General features: G+C 37.1%; 1 protein-coding gene across 4 annotated transcripts in view; it reads left to right on the top strand.

Annotated features, from left to right (window-relative positions):
* SNX16 (sorting nexin 16) overlaps positions 1-7,836 on the top strand; it is a 34,889-nt gene extending 27,053 nt beyond the window's left edge. For 2 of the 4 annotated variants that reach the window (XM_072604978.1, XM_072604979.1), the window contains exons 8-9: positions 3,270-3,467; positions 6,302-7,551. In XM_072604978.1, the coding sequence (XP_072461079.1) occupies positions 3,270-3,467; positions 6,302-6,404 (301 nt within the window). In that variant the 3' untranslated portion in view covers positions 6,405-7,551. Of the gene's footprint in view, positions 1-3,269; positions 3,468-6,301 lie in introns of all 4 variants that reach the window. The other 2 variants (XM_072604981.1, XM_072604980.1) reach the window with 1 other exon arrangement.
* The last annotated feature ends 17,534 nt before the right edge of the window (positions 7,837-25,370 follow it).

Raw genomic sequence — 25,370 nt, 5'->3', positions numbered from 1 at the left:
GTTAGCTATTCATTGACCTGATGATAAGCAGATAGTTGTTATCTTCCTGGAGCCTGAACTGAGAACCTGCCAAGTCTTGTCAAGCCAGATGACTACTACTTATATCCCAGTGGTTCTTATGAATATAAATGATGCTATTGGCCAAATGAAACCTAGAAAACATTAATAAACATTATAAAGCTTTGGAATAAAAACTTCTAATAATAGATAGAAAACAAATGTTTCCAAAAAGAGTAATGAAGATTCAGAAACAGTAATAACTGACATGGATAAAGTACTTGAAAATTTACAAAGCATTTTTCACACATCTCTTTTGATCTTCCTATTGCACTAGAGTAATAAGTCTGAGATCTGACGATCCCTGTGAATGACTGAGGTGGAATGAAAATATAGGTCAGGGGAATTGAGTTTGATGAATTGGGAAACCATTGTATTCAAGGGGATATTAATGTTAATATTGGAATATAAAGAAACACTTGAAATTTCAGTAGAAATTCCCCAAGTATGAGGGCAGTATTTGGGATGGAAAGGAAGACTCTCAGATATTGACCTTGAAAAAAAAGGAGAAAGAGATGAGAGCCAACAGTTGGTAGCAACAAGGATTTGGACAGAGTGATAGAGATTGGTGGAGTGGACCTCAGAGACAAGATAGCTGAGGTTATGACAGCAGAAGTATCTGAAAAGTATCTGTGGAGTGTGAGGAACAAGCCCACTCTTCCTGGTCCAGTGTGTCAGGGATATAAAGAAGAAGCAGTTAGCACCAGATTGAGATGCCAAGAATGAAGTTTCATCTAGAAAAAGTCATGTTTCTGTGCCTACAAAATTACAAAAAGTATAAAAGGAAGAGATGTAGCATGGGGTGGGGGGTGGCCAGCAGTGTTAGCTGTTTCAGTAAGGTAAAAAGTTCTAGAAGGCAAAACAGAATAGAGGAAGGGACTGGGAACCTGGATGAGAATGAGAGTATAGGACAAGTCGCAGGAAAAGGGTTTTGCTTCAGTTTCTGGAATCTTTGAATTGTTTTCTAGAGGAGCAGGAGGTGGAAGTTTGCTAGCCCTAAGACAGGAGAAAGTATTAATTGATATCAGGTGACAAGAGAATAAATGGATAATGGCATTAGGAAGGTCATGTGGAAGAAGTCATTAATGCCAAGCAATTTGCAACTGGGCTAACCAGTTCATTTTTCTATTTTTTCTCACAGGCTATATGATTATAGGCAAGTCACTTTCCTTGAATCTGGTTTTCTTTAAAATGGGGGAACAGACTGGATGATTTCTAATATTTCTTCCAGTTCTGTGTCCAGTATTTAATGGATAGGTTTTTTTCCTTCTGTTAAATAACTTTAAAAGTACAATGAGGTTTCATGAATTTTGAATTTGTGATCATTTGAACATGAGCAATGCTGAAGCTTGACTTTAGGTACCTGTTTTTTAAATGATTTTATATTGATAATGACTAACTCAAATTTTAATAGTTTAAATTATACTGAGACTTTTTGAGCAATCTATATCTGAAGAGCTCTTCTTCCATAGCAGAATTGGAAATAGTTTTGTGATGTTTAAAAAGTATGAGAGACATAGTTTCTGGGTAATTTACTCATTTTAGTAATATAAAAGCATGGTCATTTAGCCATCTCTCTTAAACCAAAAGCCCATCTCATGGTGGTAGGTTCACAGTTTATATGTTCTTGGAAGAGTGAGTGTACCTGAGGGTGGCAGTCAAATCTGGTAAATAATTAATGAGAAAATGAATATTACAATGAGAGACTGGACTGCATTGCAGTGAGGGTCTTGGGGTATATGACTTGGATCACCCAAGTTTTGCTCAAAGAAACTTAGCAATTTTCATATTACCTAACAAAAGCTCCTTTTTGTTAAAAAATCAATTATTTTCCCAGACTTGTCTGAGTAAAACACAATGAACAGGAATCCATCCATACATCAGCCTAAACTTAAAATTTCTTTTACTATCTGATCAGATCTTAGCCTGTGAGAAAGATTTCCCACACAGGTTGATTTCTAGATGAAGAAGCAGAAAAGGGGAAAAAACCATGGTTCTGATTCAATAATTAGTCATTAATATAAGAGAATCATTTGTCACAGTTTATATACTTAGTAATTCAAATTATTGACTGATTTTCTTTCTGTTTGGGCCAATATATAAAGTTTCTGCATTAAGAAGCAAACTTTCTTTAAAATTTTGCGTGCAAGTTGTTTAGCAAATATTTCTTTCAGAAATAATAAGGCAAATACCAACTCAGTCTGTTCACATTGTCATGAATTTTGCATTAGAGGTATTCAGACAACCATGATTTTACTGTATTTTTTTTTTTAGCTATAAAGAGCAAAATCTAGTTCATAAAGATGCTATAGGTGATTTTGGACTGGACCACTATAATATTGTTTTTCATGTTAATATCCATAATTTTTATTCTTGGAAAAAGTCATTTATCTAAGATAATGAATAAAGTTCAGATATGAGAAATAGTGCTGCTTTTAATGAGGTGTGTTTTTATCACAGTTGTAAATGCTAAGAGGTAGGATCAGCTAGGTGAAGAGAGTGCCAGACCTAGAGTCAGAAAGACTTCTTCCTGAATTCAAATCTGACTTCAGAAACTAGCTGGGTAACTGTGGGCAAGTCACTTAACCCTGTTTGCCTCAGTTTTCTTATCTGTAAAAGGAGCTGGAGAAGGAAATGTTAAGCCACTCTAGTATCTTTGCCAAGAAATCCCCAAATGGGATCATGGAAGTGTCTGGCAAACTGAACCAATGAACAAGAACAAATGCTAGAGGAAGTTGTAAGCCAAAGAAGGGTTAGATTAAATAATTATAATAGTTTTCCGTTTTAATTAGGTGATCCGTTGTCTGGGGGTAAAAAGTGAGGAACACTGATGAAATTGAAGGGAAGGGTTCAGCAGCCAGTATAGTCTGTAGAACCTTAGGAGCAGGGCTTGTCCAGCAAAAGACCACCCTTCAGATGGTAAGCACTAATTAAGAACAAAAAGTTTTTGTCAGACCAGATCCAGCCCACAAGTCACATATATAACTCTGGATTAGAATTTAAGAGTTGAGTTTTTATTCTGGCTCTGACTTATGTTAATTTGTACATCTGGACAACTCACTTGCATGTGCCTATGTGAATTTTACAATAGCTGTCAGCCAGGGGGGCGGAGCCAAGATGGCGTAGTAGAAAGACGCACATACACATAGCTCCGAACCCACAACCCATAGAACAACTACAAAGAAGTAACTCACGGCGAATTCTGCACCCAGAGGCCACAGAACATTGGAGCGAGGGAGATTTCTGTTCCGGAGAGACCTGCAAACCTCTCGTAAAAGGTCCTTCGTGCCGCGGACTGGGCGCCGGGACTGGGAGCTGAGTACAGCCCGGCCGCAGCACAGAGAGGAAAAGATCCGAGCGGGCTTCAGGGACGGGATCTCCAGCGGCCGTACAAGTACCTCCACCCACAGGTGACGGGGGTCTGTGAGAGAGTCCCTTTGGCGGGTCGAGAGGGGAGTGGGGTGCCCCCATGGCTCGGGCCCCCTCGGGAGACAGAAGCTGAGGGGCAGCGGCAGACCAGGGCTCCCCAAGCAGGCAGGAGCCTGGATCCATTGTTGAAGGTCTGTGCATAAACTCCCTGAGGGAACTGAGACTGAGAGGCAGCCCTGCCCTCACCTGAGCATCTGAATTTAATCTCACACTGAATAGCAGCCCTGCCCCCGCCCAAAGCCCTGAGGCTGGAAGCAGTATTTGAATCTCAGACCCCAAACACTGGCTGGGAGGATCAGGAGGTGAGGTGGGTGTGAGGAAAATATTCAGAGGTCAAGTCACTGGCTGGGAAAATGCCCAGAAAAGGGAAAAGAAATAAGACTATAGAAGGTTACTTTCTTGGTGAACAGGCATTTCCTCCCTTCCTTTCTGATGAGGAAGAACAATGCTTACCATCAGGCAAAGACACAGAAATCAAGGCTTCTGTGTCCCAGCCCACTCAATGGGCACAGGCCATGGAAGAGCTCAAAAAGAAATTTGAAAATCAAGTTAGAGAGGTGGAGGAAAAGCTGGGAAGAGAAATGAGAGACATGAAGTCAAAGCATGAACAGCAAATCAGCTCACTGCTAAAGGAGACCCAAAAAAATGTTGAAGAAAATAACACCTTGAAAACTAGCCTAACTCAATTGGCAAAAGAGGTTCAAAAAGCCAATGAGGAGAAGAATGCTTTCAAAAGCAGAATTAGCCAAATGGAAAAGGAGATTCAAAAGCTCACTGAAGAAAATAGTTCTTTCAAAATTAGAATGGAACAGATGGAGGCTAATGACTTTATGAGAAACCAAGAAATCACGAAACAAAACCAAAAGAATGAAAAAATGGAAGATCATGTGAAATATCTCATTGGAAAAACAACTGACCTGGAAAATAGAGCCAGGAGAGACAATTTAAAAATTATGGGCCTACCTGAAAGCCATGATCAGAAAAAGAGCCTAGACATCATCTTTCATGAAATTATCAAGGAAAACTGCCCTGAGACTCTAGAACCAGAGGGCAAAATAAATATTCAAGGAATCCACAGAACACCGCATGAAAGAGATCCAAAAAGAGAAACTCCTAGGAACATTGTGGCCAAATTCCAGAACTCCCAGGTGAAAGAGAAAATATTGCAAGCAGCTAGAAAGAAACAATTCAAGTATTGTGGAAATACAATCAGGATAACACAAGATCTAGCAGCTTCTACATTAAGGGATCGAAGGGCATGGAATAGGATATTCCAGAAGTCAAAGGAACTAGGACTAAAACCAAGAATCACCTACCCAGCAAAACTGAGTATAATACTTCAGGGGAAAAATTGGTCTTTCAATGAAATAGAGGATTTTCAAGCATTCTTGATGAAAAGACCAGAGCTGAAAAGAAAATTTGACTTCCAAACACAAGAATGAAGAGAACCATGAAAAGGTGAACAGCAAAGAGAAGTCATAAGGGACTTACTAAAGTTGAACTGTTTACATTCCTACATGGAAAGACAATATTTGTAACTCTTGAAACATTTCAGTATCTGGGTACTGGGTGGGATTACACACACACACATGCACACACGCACACACACATAGAGACAGAGTGCACAGAGTGAATTGAAGAGGATGGGATCATATCTTAAAAAAAAATGAAATCAAGCAGTGAGAGAGAAAGATATTGGGAGGAGAAAGGGAGAATTGAATGGGGCAAATTATCTCTCATAAAAGAGGCAAGCAAAAGACTCATTAGTGGAGGGATAAAGAGGGGAGGTGAGAGAAAAACATGAAGTCTACTCTCATCACATTCCACTAAAGGAAAGAATAAAATGCCTACTCATCTTGGTATGAAAACCTATCTTACAATACAGGAAAGTGGAGGATAGGGGGATAAGCAGAGTGGGGGGGGATGATAGAAGGGAGGGCATGGGGAGGAGAGTGCAATTTGAGGTCAACACTCATGGGGAGGGATAGGATCAAAAGAGAATAGAAGTAATGGGGGACAGGATAGGATGGAGGGAAATATTGTTAGTCCTATACAACACAACTATTATAGAAGTCATTTGCAAAACTACACAGATTTGGCCCATATTGAATTGCTTGCCTTCCAAAGGGAAGGGGTGGAGAGGGAGGGAGCTAAAGAAGTTGGAACTCAAAGTGTTAAGATCAACTGTAATGTTCTTACCACTAGGAAATAAGAAATACAGGTAAAGGGGTATAGAAAGCTATCTGGCCCTACAGGACAAAAGAGAAGACAGAGACAAGGGCAGAGAGGGATGATAGAAGAGAGAGCAGATTGGTCATAGGGGCAATTAGAATGCTTGGCGTTTGGGGGGGGAGGGGAGAAAAGGGGAAAAATTTGTAACCCAAAATTTTGTGAAAATGAATGTTAAAAGCTAAATAAAAAGAAAAAAAAAAAATAGCTGTCAGCCAGCCTGCTCCAAAAGAATTCTGGGGAAATTAAAATGAAGTAATGTATCCAGGATATACATTGAGGTATTATAGCATCCAAGGTAATATTATTCATATTTTGGTGGCAATAATTAAAAAGTCATTTTAAGAAAGTGCTTTATGTTAACTAGTCAGATATGACTAGTTTTACTTTTACATGAGTTATTTTTACAGCTTCTTTATAAAACAGTATATTTACAAAATTGCTTTCACAGCAGTGATGTATGATGTAGCTTTGTACTATCTCTTAAATATGGTACGTATATTTCATTTGACAGTTTCAATAAGACTTTTAAAGGTGATAACATCCACTGAATTCACTTGTTAGGTAAATTTTGCTCTTGTTCTAGGTCTGATAAGACTCCCAAAGTTGGCTGGAGTGATTGTGAACCTGAAAATTCAGTGACTGCAGTGGAGGTAGCTGAAGTGGCCTGTGCTGCTGAAGAAGAGTGAGAGATTGGCAGCTGCTGCCATAGTCTTTAGAGATTTGGTGGTTTGGACTGGATGATGTTTTATTAAAAACTACTGTGATTTTTTTTTTAATAGAACAGCCGCTGTAAAGCATTAATTGGAAAAAAGGATGCACATGTGAAATGTTTACATAAACAAAATCATAACTTATTGGCATAGGAAATATATTCAGTGCTGCTTTTGATTTGCTTTTATCTAGCTTTTATATTTAATATATTTAAAAGGTCTAGTTAGGATTATATTAACTTAGACCCATATTCTTAAATACTGTACATAAATGATTGATATTTTGCCAATATACTGTAAGCTAAATACACACACACACACACACACACACACACATATATACACATTACACATCTATAAAATCAGTAACATTAGTCAAGTGGAAATTTATTACATGTGTGAAGCATACTTATTTCTGTCTTATACATTTTAATTTGTTAAAATAAATTCCTAGAGTTTATTGTTAAAATGTTGTAAGAACCATTTAAATTAAAACATTGATTTTTTTTTTAAGTACCTTAAATGTTTTTAAATTCATTTTAGTGCATTAAAAAAAGAAAAGCTTGTTAACAGTAAATGAAAAGTACCTGAAATAGTTATGATCAACTTTCCCTTTAGGATTCTTAGAAGGAAAGTAGTAAACTAGTCATTGTGTAAAATAACTAATTCATTGATATCCAGATATTGTATTATTTATATCCCTTATTATAATTCTGTATTATGTTTATCTTTCACTCAACACTTTATCTCTCATTCTTGAACTGCAGATATGAGTTTGCCCTTTGTCCCAAATACTACCTCTTGCTAATTAAGGTATGCTCTTTTGAAAATGTATACTAGATTATCTTAAAGATTTATAACCAAAAGAGAAAGCCATACTTTCTGCCATGTTAATAAATAGGTTGTTCCTGATTGCGGTGCATTTTTATTTCATTGTAGCTGATATGTTTGTGTATTTTTTCCAAAATGTATTTATTTAGCCAAGTGATGCACTTTATAATAATTAAAACTCCTTTGTGCCAAGTTTAATTGGTTGTTTTCATTGGAGAGAGGAGTTAGGAAAAAAAAAAGATTATGTAGTGCCTTTAATATTTAACTATTACAGAAGTCTTAGAATTCTTTAGATCAGCTTTGTGAGTCTTCTTTAATGTTTATTTTGTCCCTGCCATCAGTTATTGGAAGTGCCTTTGGTTTTTTTCCCCTTGGTGAGAAGTTGTTACATATGTTTTGTCCTTACTGTTCTAGCTTAATGCTATTAATGCTAGCATGACTATGTTGCATAATTTGAAAACTACATTTATGTGTTGGGCTGTGTACATATATGTGTATATATGCATTGTGTGTATATTTCTTTTCTAGAAATGGAAAGAAATTGATGAATAAAGTTGTGACTATCCATTTTTTGTAACCATTTATCAATTTTCTCTCTGTTGGGGTGTAAGCTCGGTTCTCACATGAACGGTCTCAGGCAGGTAAAGGTGAGGGCTTCTTGATTGCGAGCTCTCATGAGGCCCCCCAGGGAACAGCTGGGAATTGAGGAGTGAGACGCAAGCTTTCTTGTTTTTCCACCTCTTCTCAGTGGAAACTTGCTGGGAAGAGCATCCCACCCTTGAGATTGGTCCGTGGTCTGAGCACACCTTTTTGTTAATCAGCTAAGTGGCTGAGAGCATGCACGGTATCCACGAGCAAACTATGCAGCTGGGAGAGCTTAAATGGGGACCGGAAAGCCTGGGGGGGGGAGGGGGGGTTCCTTTCTTCTCAGGAAGAACTCTCCCTGCATGCTGACATGTAGCTAAGATCCAGAATAAAGCATACAACTTCTGTTTGACTGAAAGTCTCTTCTCTCGATACATTTATCCGGCTGGCCACCGAAGACCTGGAGATAGGTAAGATGACCCGGGCAGCCCACGACAATTAGGCCGAGACACCTCTCTGTCCCATTACTACCAATAGATGGCTATTAAGAATTCTAATAACATAAACACTTTGAAGAAATAAAGTGTTGTTCACCTTTGATTTTAAATTAGAACATACTTTGGGTCGAAAGTACCAAAACTCTAATTTAGGTTTTTGTGGAAAGCAACAAGCATTTTTTAAGCATCTGTTATGTTCAAGGCATAACAAAAAATGAACAAGTCTCTTCACTCAAGGAGCTTGTATTCCCATTAGTGGGACAAAAATAAATGTGTCTAATAGTTCAAAGATTTGTGACTTCATATAGGTGTACATTTCTCTGATGAAAACACTCCAAAACCTTAGTGGACATTCTTCATGAATTGTTATGGTTAAAAAAAATTCCTTATCTAGTGGCCAACCTGCTGCTGCTGCTGAGCCTCTGACTTTAATTGTCCTTTGCTGACATTCAGTTCATCACATCTGTACCAAAAGCCTTCCAGTCTTGGAAAGATGTGCCAAAGTGCATACTAGACCTGCATAGCATTTATATGCTTTACATCTCCATGCAGTAAAGAGGTACCTGAATAGGATTTTATTTCTCTGGAAATATTTCATAAATTAACAGAAAATTTTTTTCAACTATACTTAGAAAAGGAATGAAAAAGTTTCTTCAGTTTATTTTTTAAATATCCTAGATTTTCTATGAAGATTAGAAAATATTTAATCTAGAAATGTCTCAACTGTATTGATCTTTATCAAATACTGAAATGATGTCATTTACTTTTTTCAAAATGAACCAGTTGTAATTCCTAAAATGTTTATCTTTAAATATTTTAGAAATATTAGAATACATCATATGTTACATCTGGCTATCTTTAGAAATTTGTTATGATAGTTTTCTGTGAATATGAATTTTTTGCGAGAGCAGCTAGTTTATATTTAGATTTTTTGTTTTACATTGTAATTTTATTCTCAGTATCATATATCTATGCTGAATTGTCTTCCCTACGATGGAAAGCTTTGCCATTTGGATGGTAATACCTTAATTTCTGCCTACTTTGTGTATTTCCCTCCCCCACCACATAATTCTTTAATATAAAATTGAATGCTCAACTTAACATGGAGAATTTTTTTCCCTTAAGTTTGCACTCCATATTTCTGATCATTTTGAGTCTTCATGCGTAGATATAGATTTCAAATGTAACAACATTGATAAAATTTAATGTAATTAATGTGGAAATAGCAACTTTGTGGCTAGTTTGTTGTTAATACAACCTAATACAAGTTTTATAGGTAGTTTTCCATGAATCCAACTTCATATTTTTTAATTAAAGACTTTGCTATGAATTCAAAGCAGTAAAAAATAAATATTCTCATGGGAGGAGGGAGCATGGCTCATGAAATATCACAAGTCCTTTCTGCCTTCTACAATTATAGCAAAAGAGATCAAAAAAGTTAGTGGATTACTAAATTTCAAAAGTTTTTGCAATCAATTAAGATACAGAAATACAAACCTAAAGAAAATTGTGCATGAGAACATTGAACCAACACAACAAAAATGACAATACTCCCTAAAACTAATAAACTTATTCAGTGCTATACCAACTCCCAAAGAGGATTTTTATAGAAGACAATTCTGAAATTCATATGGAAGGAGGTCAAGATTTTCAAGGGAAATAATGAAAAAAGTGGGAAGGAAAAGGGTCCATCAGTACCAGATCTCAAAAAAGTATCACGAGGTAGTAATCCTTAAAATTATTTAGCACTGATTTTAAAAAGAGGATAATCAATGAAGAAGTACACAGTGGTACACAACATAGTGCTTGATAAACTCAATGACCCCTATTACTGAGTAGGGAAGAACTTGACAAAATTACTACCACAGGATAGCAGTTTGGCAGAAATTAGGTTTAGACCACCACCTCAGAAGAAGAGCTCCTTCCTAATTTGCATATGTGACCTATATATTAAAGGTTCATTATCACTTTACATTCAACAGACTTCTATGTAAAGTGATTTTTTTTACTTTACGTGAATTTGCCCAAAGACATAGGGAAGGGAGAGAGGAAGGAAAGCAGGGAAGGGGTGCCTGTGGCAAGAAGGACCTGGTACAGGATTCCAGGACATGTGGTGGCCTGGAACAAAGAGCAGTAGGAAGATCACGGGGACAGACACACATGGTACAGGTGAGCTGATTAGCTGAAAGGGGCACAGGTCTCAAGTCATGCCCCAGTCGGCAGTAGTAGACATGGTCATCCGCTTTCACTTAGGGGGTTTTTTAAAGATTTTTGTTTTTGTTTTGTGGGGTGGGAGGATTTGGTGTGCCAAACTGAGGGTCAAGAATGAAGAGAGAAAGAGCACAGTAAAGTTAGGTATTTTTTTGGAATAGGGAGTTGGTTTCAGAATTCTTTATTATGTAAAGTTAAATTTGCATAATGCAGATTTACATAAAGCAAGAAGTCTGTAGAACAAAGAATTTACCTTTCATATCCATGAATAGGGGAAATTATGACTAAACAACTGATAGGATCACAAGATAAAATGGATGAAAAAAAAATTTTTACATGAACATTTAATGTAGTTAAAAAGAAAATGGGAAATAGCAAAAATACTTGCAGCAAGTTTGATAAAGGAATCATTTCCAAGATATGTAAGGAACTGATTAAAATATAAGACAGAGCCATTCTCGAGTAAATAAATGGTCAAATGGTGATGAACAGGCAGTTATCAAAGGAGGAAACCCAAGCTTAACTGTATGGAAAAAATGCTCACCACCAATATAAGAGAAATGTAAATTCAAGCAACTTTTTGGTTGTACTTAATCTTCTAGATTGACAAACGTGGCAAAAGAGAAAATGGCATGTTAGAGGAGCTTTGGTAAAAACAGGTGCACTAGTGTACCTACCAACAACCAAGTGGACAACAACGAAGTAAAGTAGGCTATTTTTAATATCCCCACTTTAGAACTAAGGAACCTGAGGTAGATTGAAGTTAAGAAATTTTCCTAGAGTCACATAAATAATGAGTGTCAGGTTGAATTTGAACTCAGGTCTTTCTGACTTATGATCTAGTGCTTTATCCATTGCACCACAACACTGGAGATAAGTGGTTAACTAAATTAAAATCAAAGTGAGGAAATGTTAAAAGAGCACCTAGCTTGGGTGGGAATCCTGCAGCTTCAAGGCCGCATGTGGCGTGGCCTTCTCGTTCCTCAGTTGCAGCCCTTTGAATCTAAACTTCACAGAACAAATCCCCTTAATAAAAGGATTTGTTCTGTAAAACTTGGACCCAGTCAAAAAGCCACACCTGAGAACCTAGAAGACCACATGTGACATCAAGGCCATAGGTTCCCACCCCTGGTCCTAGCTGCTCTCAAAGAATAAATGTAATTTTTGACTCACTATAAGAAATCTCAAAAAAAACCCAAAAAAACCATGAAGAGTGGGGCAAAGCCCACATGTCAGAGTAGAAAGATGGACTTGCTCTAGCTTTACCCCCACAGCCCATAAAATACCTATAAAAATGACTCTAAACAAATTCTAGAGCAGCAGAAGCCACAAGATGACAGAGTGAAAGAATTCCAGCCCAAGACAGCCCAGAAGGCTGACAGGAAAGGTCTGTCACACCAGGGTCAGAGTAGAGCACAGCCCAACCGTGGCCACGTGGCTTGGCAGGGACAGGAACAAAGCAGGCTTCAGGGCATGGAATCACTGGTAGCAGCTGTGGTTCCCAGATTTCTCAACCCAAAAATGCCAGATAGCTTCAAAAGTGTCTAAAAAGAAAGCTCTTTCACCTGGGTGAAAGGGGACTGTGGATCTGGTCCAAGCCCTGGCCCCAGGGCAGCAGAAGTCACTGCAGCAGCTAGCTCCCTTTTTCAAGCCCTCAGCCTAACAACCCTGGGGGAATCGAGCAGCTGATCTGGATCACAGCCCTGAGTGGCAATCCTGTGGTGAAAAGGAGCACTGATGTGGTGGAGCTGGTGATGATGGTGGAGAGGGAAACCTACTTGCAGATCCTGGATAGAAGAGAGTGATTGTGAGAGCTCACAGACAAGACCACAGGCCAAGAGAGGAGTAAACTCCTCTCCATTGATTGTGCCACCTTGGAGGAACTGAGAACTTACAAGTCCCTAGAGTATACCCTCCACTTGACAAAGGACTCAAAAGTCAAGTAACTGGCTGGGAAAATGCTCAAAAAGGGGGAAAAAAATAAGACTATAGAAGTTTTTACTTTCTTGGTGAAAAGGTATTTTCTTCTATCCTTTCAGATGAATAAGAATAAAGCATACCATCAGACAAAGACAACAAAGTCAAGACTTCTGCATCCAAAACCTCCAAAAAAAATATGCAATGATCCCAGGTCATGGAAGAGCTCAAAAAGGATTCTGAAAATCAAGTAAGAGAGGTGGAGAAAAAATTGGGAAGAAAAATGAGAGCAATGGAAGAAAATCATGAAAAGTGATTCAACAGCTTGCTAAAGGACTCCCCAAAAAATGCTGAAGAAAATAATGCCTTTAAAAATAGACTAACCCAAATGACAAAAGAGGTCCAAAAAGCCAATGAGGAGAAGAATGCTTTAAAAAGCAGAATTAGCAAAATGGAAAAGGAGGTTCAAAAGCTCACTGAAGAAAATAGTTCTTTAAAAATCAGAATGGAGCAGATGGAAGCTAATGACTTTATGAGAAACCAAGAAATTACAAAACAAATTTTAAAAGAATGAAAAAATGGAAGATGATGTGAAATAGCTCATTGGAAAAACAACTGACCTGGAAAATAGATCCTGGAGAGGTAATTTTAAAATTATTGGTCTACCTAAAAACCATGATCAAAAAAAGAGCTTAGACATCATCTTCCAAGAAACTATCAAGGAAAATTGCCCTGATATTCTAGACTTAGAGGGCAAAATAGAAATGGAAAGAATTCACTGATCACCTCCTGAAAGAGATCCCATAAGGAAAACTCCTAAGAAGATTGTAGCCAAATTTCAGAGTTCCCAGGTCAAGGAGAAAATATTACAAGCAGCCAGAAAGAAACAATTCAAGTATTGTGGAAATACAATCAGGATAACACAGTATTTAGCAGCTTCTACACTAAGGAATTGAAGGGCTTGGGATAGGATATTCCAGAGGTCAAAGGAGATAGGATTAAAACCAAGAATCACCTACCCATCAAAACTGAGTATAATACTTCAAAGGAAAAATTGGAATTTCAATGAAATAGAGGACTTCCAAGCGTTCTTGTTTAAAAGACCAGAGCTGAATAGAACATTTGACTTTCAAATACAAGAATCAAGATAAATATGAAAAGGTAAGGAAAGAGAAGCCTTAAGGAACTCATTAAAGTTGAACTGTTTATGTTCCTACATGAAAAGATGTTATTTATAACTCATGAGACCTTTTTCAGTATTAGGGTAGTTAGAGGGAATACACATACACACACACACACACACACACATACAGGTGGGTAAGGGTATGTATGTATGTGTATATTATATATGTGTAGATATGTATATGTACATGGGTGTGCATGTGTGTGTGTGTGTGTATACATAGAGAGCACAGGGCCAGCTGAATACGAAGGGAGAATACTTAAAAAAATAAAATTTGCTGTTGAATGGAATATACTAGGAGTAAGAGAAAGGGAGAGGTAGAATGTAGCAAATCATCTCACATACAAGAGGGAAGAAAGAGCTTTTATAATGGAGGGGAAGAGGGGGGAAATGAAAGGAAATAATTGAGCCTTAATCTCATGGGATTTGGTTTAAAGACAGAATAACACACACTCAATTGGATGTGGAAACCTGTTTTGCCCTGCAGGAAGGCAAGGGGGAAGGGGATAGGAGAGGAAAGATAATAGAAGGGACAGCAAATTGGGGAAAGGGATAATCAGAAGCAGACACTATTGTGGGAGGACAGGTCAAGGGAGAGAATGGAATAAATGAAGGGGAAGTTAGGACACATGGAAATGTGGTTAGTCTTCTACAACATAACTATTATGGAAGTGTTTTGCATTGTTACACATGTATGACCTATTGCTTGTTTTCTCAACGAGGGTAGATGGGGAGGGAGGGAGAAAATATGGAGCTCAAAGCTTTAAGAATGAATGTTTAAAATCGTTTTCACATTCAACTGGAAATTAAGCTGTACAGGCAATGGTGTATAGAAATCTATTCTGCCCTACAGGAAAATAGAGGGGAAGGGAGATGGAAGAAGGGTGGCTAATAGAAGGGAGGACAGACTGGAGGAAGGGGTGGATGGGGTGCATGCTGTCCTGGGGTGAGGGTGGGGAGAGATAGGGAGAAAATTTTGAATTCAAATTCTTGTGGAAGTGAATGTTAAGAACTGAAAATAAATAAATTACATATTAAAAAAAATCATGGAGAATGGAAAAGGTGATACAATATTTACAACAAGCAAATGTCCAGATTTTCAAAAAAGGGAAGAGGACAATTGAAGCTTGACTTCAATTACTGGCAAAATTATAAAATGTATTATTAAAGGAGTGATTTCTGAGTACTTAAAAAAGAAGCGATAAGCACAAGGAGCCAGTACAAGTTCACCAAGAACAGGTCATGCTAAACTTAATTTCTATTTTTTTTTTTTGACAGTTATTGGTCTCATAGATCAGGACCATTTGTAGATATAACACAAATTAAAGTCAAACATTTGGCAAAATATATTGTGATATCTTTGAGACAGATAAAATAGATGATAATACTATTAGGTTGAGGAAAAGGGAAAAGGGGAGGGGAGGGGAGGAGTAGGGAGAGGAAGGGAGAGAGAACAGTCCCTGACGCAAAGGAGCTTACATTCTGTAGGGGGAGAAGAATAAGGCTAAGATAAGAGAGACATGATTTATGGAAAAATAGCTTTTAAACATCATGTTCATTGTTATTTACTTAGGATAGTCACTAGTTGGTTGTTGTCCTCTGTTCTCAAAGGGGACCAAATGATGTCACTATGTTAGTCAAGTTACAGTGTGGCAGATCAGATCAGAACTTAGAATGTTCTACCACAGGCTGGGCACAGATAGTCCATGAGCACATTTGGGGTGAAGTCTCTAAATTTGCACATCTCATGTTTTTTTTAAGCTACTTCAATTCTGCTTTGATCATAGGATATAGAGTAGGGTGTGTTCAAGGAAGACTAATACCTCTGGTGTGAGGGCTACTTACCATCTCTGGGGTTCACTTGCTCCACCTAGCTCCTAGCACCTATGGCTCCAAGAAACTATAGCATGCTCTGCAGCCACACATCAGTAAACCATTTCAACCAATGGGTTAAACCAGGTTGAGGGTAACTGAGGTGTCTCAAACCCATTGGTGAATTAGGGGTGTCTATCCCAACCCTGTGGAATGGGCAGATGAGAACAAAGTATAGTCTTAATATAAGCATAGTACTGCAGTGCTTTTTAAGAAAAGAGCCCTTTAGGCTGGTTCAATATTAGGAAAACTATTAGCATTATCGATCACATCAACTACAAAGCTAACAAAAACCACATGATTATCTCAATAGATGCAGAAAAAAAGCTTTGACAAAATACAACACCCATTCCTACTAAAAACACTGGAGAACGTAGGAATAAAGGGAACTTTCCATAAAATAATAAGCAGTATCTATCTAAAACCTTCAGCAAGCATTATATGCAATGGGGATAAGCTAGATGCATTCCCAATAAGATCAGGGGTGAAACAAGGATGTCCATTATCACCACTATTATTCAATATGGTACTAGAAATGTTAGCTGTAGCAATTAGACAAGATAAAGATATTCAAGGAATAAGAATAGCCAAAGAAGAAACTAAGTTATCACTCTTTGCAGATGATATGATGATCTACTTAGAGAATCCCAGAGATTCAAGTAAAAAATTACTTGAAATAATAAACAACTTTGGCAAAGTTGCAGGTTACAAAATAAACCCACACAAATCTTCTGCATTCCTATATATTAGCAACAAAGTCCAACAGCAAGAGATAGAAAGAGAAATCCCATTTAAAGTTAGGGTAGACAGTATAAAATACTTAGGAGTTTACTTGCCAAAACAAACCCAGGGATTATATGAACACAATTACAAGACACTTTTTGCACAATAAAGTCAGATTTAAGTAAGTGGAAAAACATTAGTTGCTCATGGGTAGGCCGTGCTAATATAATAAAAATGACAATTCTACCTAAATTAATTTACTTATTTAGTGCCATACCAATTAAACTATCAGACAATTATTTTCTAAAGCTGGATAAAATAATATCAAAATTCATTTGGAAAAACAAAAGGTCCAGAATATCAAAGGGACTAATGAAAAGAAATGCTTGGGAAGGTGGCCTAGCGCTACCAGACCTCAAATTGTACTATAAAGCAGCAATTATCAAAACCACTTGGTATTGGCTAAGAAACAGAGAGGTAGACAAGTGGAATAGACTTAGCACTCAAGACGCAGTAGGCAAGGAATATAGCAACCTTCTGTTTGATAAACCCAAGGACCCCAGCTTCTGGGATAAGAACTCACTGTATGACAAAAATTGCTGGGAAAACTGGATAACAGTGTGGCAGAAATTAGGCATAGACCCATACCTGACACCGTACACAAAAATAAAGTCCAAATGGGTCCATGATTTAGGTATAAAGATTGATACCATGAATAAACTGGAGAAGCAAGGAATAGTTAATAAAAGAATATTTATCAGATCTATGGAGGAGGGAAGAATTTTTTACTAAAGGAGAGATAGAAAGCACTATGAAATGCAAAATGGATAACTTTGATGACATTAAACTGAGAAGTTTTTGCACAACCAAACCCAATGCAACCAAAATCCGGAGGGATGTAGTAAATTGGGAAAGAATTTTTACAGCTAAGCTCGGGGATAAAGGCCTCATTTCTAGAATATATAGAGAACTGACTCAAATGTATAATCATACAAGTCATTCCCCAATTGATAAATGGTCAAAGGATATGAATAGGCAATTTTCAGAGGAAGAAATTAAAGATATCTATAATCATATGAAAAAATGCTCTAAATCACTATTGATTAGAGAGATGAAAATCAAAACAACTCTGAGGTACCACATCACACCTATAAGATTGGCAAACATGACAGAACAAGAAAATGATAAATGCTGGAGAGGATGTGGGAGAGTTGGAACACTAATTCATTGTTGGTGGAGCTGCGAGTGCATCCAACCATTCTGGAGAGCAATTTGGAACTATGCCCAAAGGGCTACAAAAATGTGCATACCCTTTGACCCAGCAATATCGCTACTAGGACTGTATCCCCAAGAGATCATAAAAATGGGAAAGGGTCCCACATGTACAAAATATTTATAGCAGCACTTTTTGTAGTTGCCAAAAACTGGAAGTCAAGGGGATGTCCATCAATTGGGGAATGGCTGAATAAATTATGGTATATGAATGTAATGGAGTACTATTGTGCCATAAGAAATGATGAACAAGAAGACTTCAGAGAGGCCTGGAAGGACTTATATGACCTGATGCTGAGTGAAAGGAGCAGAACCAGGAGAACTTTGTGCACAGCAACAACCACAGTGTGTGAGAGTTTTTTCTGGTAGACTTGGAATTTCGTAATAAAGCAAGAACTTCTTAAAAAAAAAAAAATCCCAATGGTGGTTCTCAAGGCAAAATGCCTTCCACACTCAGAGAAAGAAATATGGAAGTCATTTGCAAAATGTAGCAGATCATGTTTGTGTATGTGTATGTTTTTGTGTATCATGTTTTGATTTGTTATATGATTTCTTTCATTTATTTTAGTCTGACTACATAGCATGACTATAGTGAAAATATACTCAATAGGAAAGTATATGTAGAACCTATACAGAATTGTATGCAGTCGTGGGGAGGGAGGGGGGTAGTGGGGGGTAGGTGTGGGGGGGGATAAAATCTCAATAGTATGGCAGTGATTGTTAAACATTAAAAAATAATTTAAAAAAATAAAATATAATATAAATATAAAAAAAAGAAAAAAGAAAAAAAAGAAAAGAGCCCTTTATAGTCTCATAGCCTTTTTTCAACGATAGAAACTATTCCCCCACTTCAGGAAAATAGCCGTGCAACTCCAATGTAAGGCCTACCAACCTGGCAATCTCTCTCAGAATACTTGAGGAAGAGGCAACTCCAAGGACCTCATAGCCTCTAGCAGTTTCAGCTCCTGACATTTTCTAAGAAAAATAAACTGAACAAGAGACAAGAAGACTTAATTAGATCTATAATTTTTAAAATTTCATTCTCCCTCAGAAACAAGGTAAGAGTTGAAAAAATATGACATCCTGACAAGACAATCATTTGCTCACCTTGTCATTTAACATGATGGTATCAGATGCCTATGATAAATTGCCATATTCATCTAAATCCAAGTAGACAATTTTTTTGTTTTTGTTTTTCAGAAAAATCCAGCCCCCACACACACAAGATGCCATTTCTAACCTGGTTTTCTTGGTCTGAGCCCTGGCACAGAAAACCAACAACGAACATAAGTGTTGGGTTTTCTTCCTGCTTGTGGTGAACCTCCAATAGGAAGATTCCCAGAGGCCTATGCCCTTATTCTGGATAATGAATCACTATACTCCTTTGCGAAGCTGGGATATGCATCTTCAGCTCCTTGCATCCCTTTTCTTTCTTTTTTTTGGTTAATTTATTTCAAATTTAAATACACAGTAAGAAAAGAAAAAAAGCATTGCCATGTGCACAGCAGAATATAAGAGAGGATTCAAAATATACAGCAATAAATTTCCATTTCAAGAAAGCCTATATAATAAATACTACACATTGGGTTGCAAGCTGTTCATCTTTTCTTTGCTTCTTTGTAAGTTTTCTTTTGTTCTCTGCTGTGCACTTTTTACTTTGTTCTTTTTTTCCTCCTTCCTCCCTCCCTCCTTCCCCCAAGAAGGCAACAATTAAGTGAGGATATATTTGCGTGCGCACACACACACACACACACACACACATACATATATATACATGTATACATATACTTAGATATCTATAATTATGCTCATATATAGACATATACATTCATATACATCTATTCCTGGCTATACTATACTTGTTTGTCCTCTCTTTCTCTGAGGGTGGATAATGTCTTCCTTCATAGGTTCAAGTCTTTCCATATTTTTCTAAGTTCACCAATTCATCATTTCCTATGCCACAGCAAAATTCCAACCTTATACTGTCTGATTATTTTAAATAGTCTAAAACAATATTGATTACTATGGCTCACATATAATGTAGTGTCCCTCTTTTGATTAAATATATTTTAGCCTTAACTTTGTCTGAGATCATGATTTACTACCCCTGCTTTTTTTCCCTAATAAATTCTACTCCTGATCTTTATTTTATGTTTGTGTGTATCTCCTATTTCCTACCCTTCCTGATTCCTCTACTTTTACTTCTAGTGACTACCTTACCCTCCTATTACTTAACCTCTCCCCCACCAAAGATCCCTCCCTTATCCTCTCCCCCACCCTAAAATCCTTCCCTTATCTTCTCCCCCCTCTCTATCCCCTTAGCCTTTTATTTCTTTCTGAATTTAGAAGACTTTCATTCCCTTCTAGACATATATATGTATTGTTCCCTCTTTAACCCATTCCCGATGAGAGTAAGGTTCCAGAACTACCAGCCCTACTCCTCCATCTAATTCTTCTGTGTCAGTTCTTCCTCTCATAACTCATTTGTACAATTGTTATGTTTACCTTTTTCTAGAGAGTTCACTTTTTAACATCACATCATACTCAGCTCTACCTCAATCTATTTTTGAACTACCCAATTACTAATAACAATTTTAGACATATGATTTACATTTCCTCATATAGGAAGTAAAAAGTAAACCGTCTGTCCTTAGAGTTCCTTGTAATTAGTCTTTGATATTTACCTTACATTTCTCTTGGATTATATGTTAAATTTTCTCTTGATTTCAGGTCTTTTTAAAGCAACAAAATTCTGAAAGTCTGGCAGTTCATTAAATGTCCACTTTTTCATTCAGGATTTTGCTCAGCTTTGCTGGATATAATATTTTTAGCTGCAACCCCAGTTCCTTTGCTTTTCAATATATGGTATTCCAAGACCTGCAGTTTTTTAGTGTAGTTACTGCCAGGTCTTGTGTGGTGACTTCACTATATTTGAACTTTTTTTCTTGTTGCTTGTAATATTTTCTCCTTGAGCTGGGGTTTTGGAATCTAGCTATAATATTCCTGTAGGTTTTCCTTATAGTATCTTTTTCAGGTGGTGATGAGTGGATTTTTTTTTTCTATTTCTACTTTCTCCTCTTGTTCATACTTCAGGACAACTTTCTTTAATTATCTCTTGAATTATTGTATTAAAATTCTTTTTTTGATTATAGCGTTCAGGTATAACAGTTATTCTTATGTTTTCTCTTCTTGATCTGTTTTCCAGATCAGTTTTTTTCTTATGAAATGTTTCACTTTCTCTTCCATTTTTTCATTCTTTCCATTTTGTTTTGTTATTTCTTGGTCTCTTATAACTTCATTGGCTTCCTTTTGCCAAATTCTAATTTTCAAGGACCCATTTTCTTCCTTAAGATTCTAGATCTCCTTTTCTAGTTGATTGACTTTCTTTTCATAATTTTCTTGTTTTTCTTGGATTCTTCTTTTTTTAAATTTTTTTTTCCTCAATCTCTCTCATTTGATTTTTAAAGTCTTTTAAAAGTTCTTCTATGAATTCTTTTTGGGCAAGTGAACATTTGACATTATTATTTGAAATAAGAAGGGTTTTTTATGATTTAGTAGCCTCCTCTGAAGACAAATCCTGGTCTTCTCTATTCCAGTAGTAATTTTCTATAATTGGGTTCTTTCTCCTTAGTCTGATCATTGTTTTTTTTGTTTTTTTTGTTTTTTTTAGAAGTTTATTATTGTAATCATCTCTTGTCCTGGGGTGTAGAGGATGATGCCTCCAGCCTCAGATCCCCCTTCAGTTCTCCACTCTGGCCTGACACCGAAACAAAGAACTCTGCCCATCTATAAGCCAGTCAGGCATGCTGGTTCCTTCTTGCCCAGGGGCCATGTCTAGGCAGTACCGCTGGGACTGGTACCCCTTATCAGTAGAGGTTCCCTCGATCTTGCCTTACTCAGAGGCCCAACTCCCTACTGAACAGGAGGTGAAAATTCCTGTAGCTGGTAGGGAGGCTACCTCCCAATGCAGCTAGTCCCAGCGCTTGCCATGTACTCTTTCAGTGGAATTAACTGGAGGTATTTACGTTTCACAGAGATCAAATCTCAAATCTCCAGTTGTCCCAGGAGGATCACTGTTCTGCCCTAAATGTTGTTTATTTTTACTGCTCTACATTCACCCTGAGGTGCTATTTCATCTTATTTGTGGAGGAAATCTAGAGAGCTTGGAATTTTCTGACCTTCTCTATTATCTTCCCAGAATCCTCTCTCTCCTTACATCCTTTAGGCATAGACTTGCATAATTTGGTAAACAATTTCCAGGTCATATGAACTATTACTCATAGCAGATAACCCTTTCACTTAATAAGAAGGAAAGTACTACATATTTCTTATATTTCTCATTTAGTGTTTTGCTAAATAATGGAAGCTGTGGATTCTTTATCTTGTCGACCTTTTTTTCTTCTGGGTTGCATCATAATCAATACAAAACACAAGGAAGCCTATTAGCAGGCAGACAACCTGCCTGTGGATATGTGAACCTTCCATGTAGTTGCATTTCTGTTCCCTTCCTGAACATTTTCTGATTTCAATATCTGTCAGGATGGAGAGCATTTTATTCTTTTTTCCTCTCCTTTGATGTGAATCACTAGACATCTTTCAGGTGTAACAGACCCTTTGGTTTACTCTGGCAATGTACCTTAAAACACTTTTGTGCTGATAACACCACAAAGTGCTGGGACTCAGATCTAACAGTTTAGAGAGCATCTTTAAAAAATAAAAAATTTCAAGGAAGACAAAGGAATATTACAAGTTCTGATCTATGAGAATATCAAGGTGTTTTCACAGAACTTTAGGAAAAGAAATGGCTTCTCCCAGACTAGAGATACTAATACATGTCCACATATTCAGGAAACAAGATAACCTCACTATTTGGCAGAAGAGATACTGAAGTTAGATGTAGAGAAAATGCTAACCAAACAGAAATTATGCAACAACACAGCTTAATTTTCCATGGTTTTCCACTGGAAGTTTAGTCAGTTGTCTCACCTCACTCTTTTCCTTTTGCTTGCTATCTTTTTTTGGGGGGTTTCACTATCTCTACATTCCCCAAAAATGGAATAACCAAAGTCAGTCCCTCTGAGTCAACTTTCACCACTGCAGATTGGCCTTTTCACAAATTATTGACAATGGATTGCTCATGGATCTGACAGACTCACCATAAAAACCCAGAGAAGCACTGACATCTCCAAAGATCTAGTTTCCTAAAGAACTGAAAGCAAAACCCCCTGTGTATGACAGAGTTTCTGTACTATGGTGACAGAAGTCATGGAAATATGTGGATGAGGCCAGGTGTTTCATTCATGTAATTGGCTCTTTATTCTACAAGCAACTACATATCTCTAAAGTTTGGTGTTTGTTTATTTTTTCCCTTTTCAGGAAACAAGAAAAGTTCGGTCATTATTTTTCATTTCAATTTAACAATGCTTACTTAATATTCTAAACCCTACCCTGGTATAATCACATTAGTAATTGGCCAGGAATGGATGATGTGGAGGGAGTGGTAATGCTAGAGGTTAGGGAAGTCATGATAATCAATGTTGCTTATGGAGTTTAAAAAGAAATCTTTAAAATGTTAAAAGATGGGCATAAGTAGAAAGTTGTTGAGATTTCTCTATTTTCATTAACTTAAATCTTTCAAGAAAAGGCTAGAATCTTGTTCAAGTGCTGCCTGGGGTAGGGATAAAAGCCACATGGGATGGGCAGTCTATCTATATGACCATTTGCAAGTCTGTTTTTTGTAACCTATAGAATAATTGCTTAAATACATATGTGGTAATATGTTAAATTATTTCATCAGTTAATATGTCATCAACTGGAATCAGAAATGGAGAATAAGCTGGACCAGAATTCAATTGTAGTAGTATAGGCTAGATTGCATTGGGATATTTTCACTGATCTCAAATTCCTGCTTGAATCCAAAGCACATCTTTTTAACATTAGTAGTTTCCCAGTAGTGATATGTGACTTCAAATAATAGAACAGCATAATCTTAGAAAAATAAAAATGTTAGTGACCCAAAAGGAAGTGATGGGTATAAGTAGGCCATAACATATTACTTTTAAAAAATAGTTTAAAAATATCCTTTGTGTTTATATCACCTAGATTTCCCCCTCTGTTGTTCCTCCTCCTCCTTCCAGGGAGCCATCCTTTAAATAAAGAATTTTTTAAAAGAAGAAAAAGAAAAATGGCAAAATGTCAGCAAGACCATTCAAAATATTAACAAAATTTTACTTTATATGTAATATCCCACACTCATGACCCCTTTATCTCTGCAAAGGATCAGGGGAAAGTGTCTTCTTACAATTCTTTTTGGAGTCCAAGCTTGTGGATTTTTTAAAATTTTGTCACCTCTGTTTTTTTATCATTGATGTAATTGCTGCATATTATTTTCCTGGCTCTGCTTATTTTACTTTGCATCAGTCCACAGAAGTTTTTCTATGCATCCGAATTCATCATGCTTGTTGTTTTATGCAGCACAGTAATTATTCCTTTATATTCATGTACCAGAACTTGTTTAGCTGTTCCCCAATCAATGGGCAGCTACTTCACAGTTCTTGGCTACTATAACAAATGTTGCTATAAATATGGCTATATTGGTGTTGATCAGTCATTTCATTCATGTCTGACTCTTCATAACCTCATTTGGGGTTTTCTTGGCAAAGATAATGAAGTGCTTTGCTATTTTCTTCTCCAGCTCATTTTATGGATGAGGAAACTGAGGCAAACAGGGTTAAGTGACTTGCCCAAGGTCATAGAACTTAGTATCTGGGACAAGATTTTAAATCATGGCTTCTTGATTCCAGAGTCAGCAGCACTCTATCCACTCACCCATCTAGCTGCCCTAAATATGGCTGTAGCATGTTACTAATGATAACCTACATGAAAAAGTAATATAAAACAACTGCGAAAGGAATTTGGCCAGTGATGTGAGAGAGAATAACAGATGGTCAGCCTAAATGTTGTATTGGTGTCTTGTTACAAACAACATGGTCCAAAAGATTCCGGTGATCTGACAAAGGGAGAGCACTCAAGCTTTGCTTGTATAGACTTCATTTAAATATGAAGGGAGTTAGAAGTTAACTCTATCAGATACAACAGAAGCAGAGCCATATGGTCCCTCTGAACCCACAGGCTCTGAATCTTGACCAGGAACTTGGTCAACACAAGTCAGGACTAATGTTAGAACCAAAGATCTCAGTTTTAGGGCAACAAAGAAAAGAGAAGGAGTTGTGCTCAGTTTAGATAAATACTCTAGAACAAGAATTAAGTGGAAAGTGAACTTGGCTCCAACTCAATCCAACAGTGGCAATGCCTTTTACATCATGTTCTTCTACCTTGAGTTCAAGTATCTGAACTATTCCAAGGCACTAGCGATATGTGTAGGTCAAGGGAAACCAGGATGGCACTCAATTTACTGCTTGTACCTCCATACTAACTGCTATTCACCAAATATTAAAAGAATCTGAAAAACTTAAGTTCATCATAGAGAATGCTAACCAAATAGAAGTCATGCCATAACAAGGCTTAATTTTCAGTGGAAAAGGCATATTCTCTATACTGCATTGCTTAATGGTGTTTGCCAGATTCACTATCAAGAGACAGAGAAGGTGTTTGCAATGATATTTCCAAAGACACAGGTACCAGTGGTTCTCAGTTCTTGAAGAACTGAAAGCAAGACCTAAAGGTACAAGGCAGAATCTCTGTACTATGGTGACAGGTGCCATGGAACAATACACATGAGCCCAGATGTCTCATTCAGGTAATTGGTTCTTAATTATATAAATTTCCAGCATGTTGCATAGTAACTATAGGGAGGCTTTATACAAAAGAATAAATGGGTTGTGACTATGA

The sequence above is a fragment of the Notamacropus eugenii genome, chromosome 4 (genome assembly GCF_028372415.1).
Source record: "Notamacropus eugenii isolate mMacEug1 chromosome 4, mMacEug1.pri_v2, whole genome shotgun sequence".
Taxonomy (NCBI): Eukaryota; Metazoa; Chordata; class Mammalia; order Diprotodontia; family Macropodidae; genus Notamacropus; species Notamacropus eugenii.
This window is presented reverse-complemented; position numbering and strand designations above follow the sequence as displayed.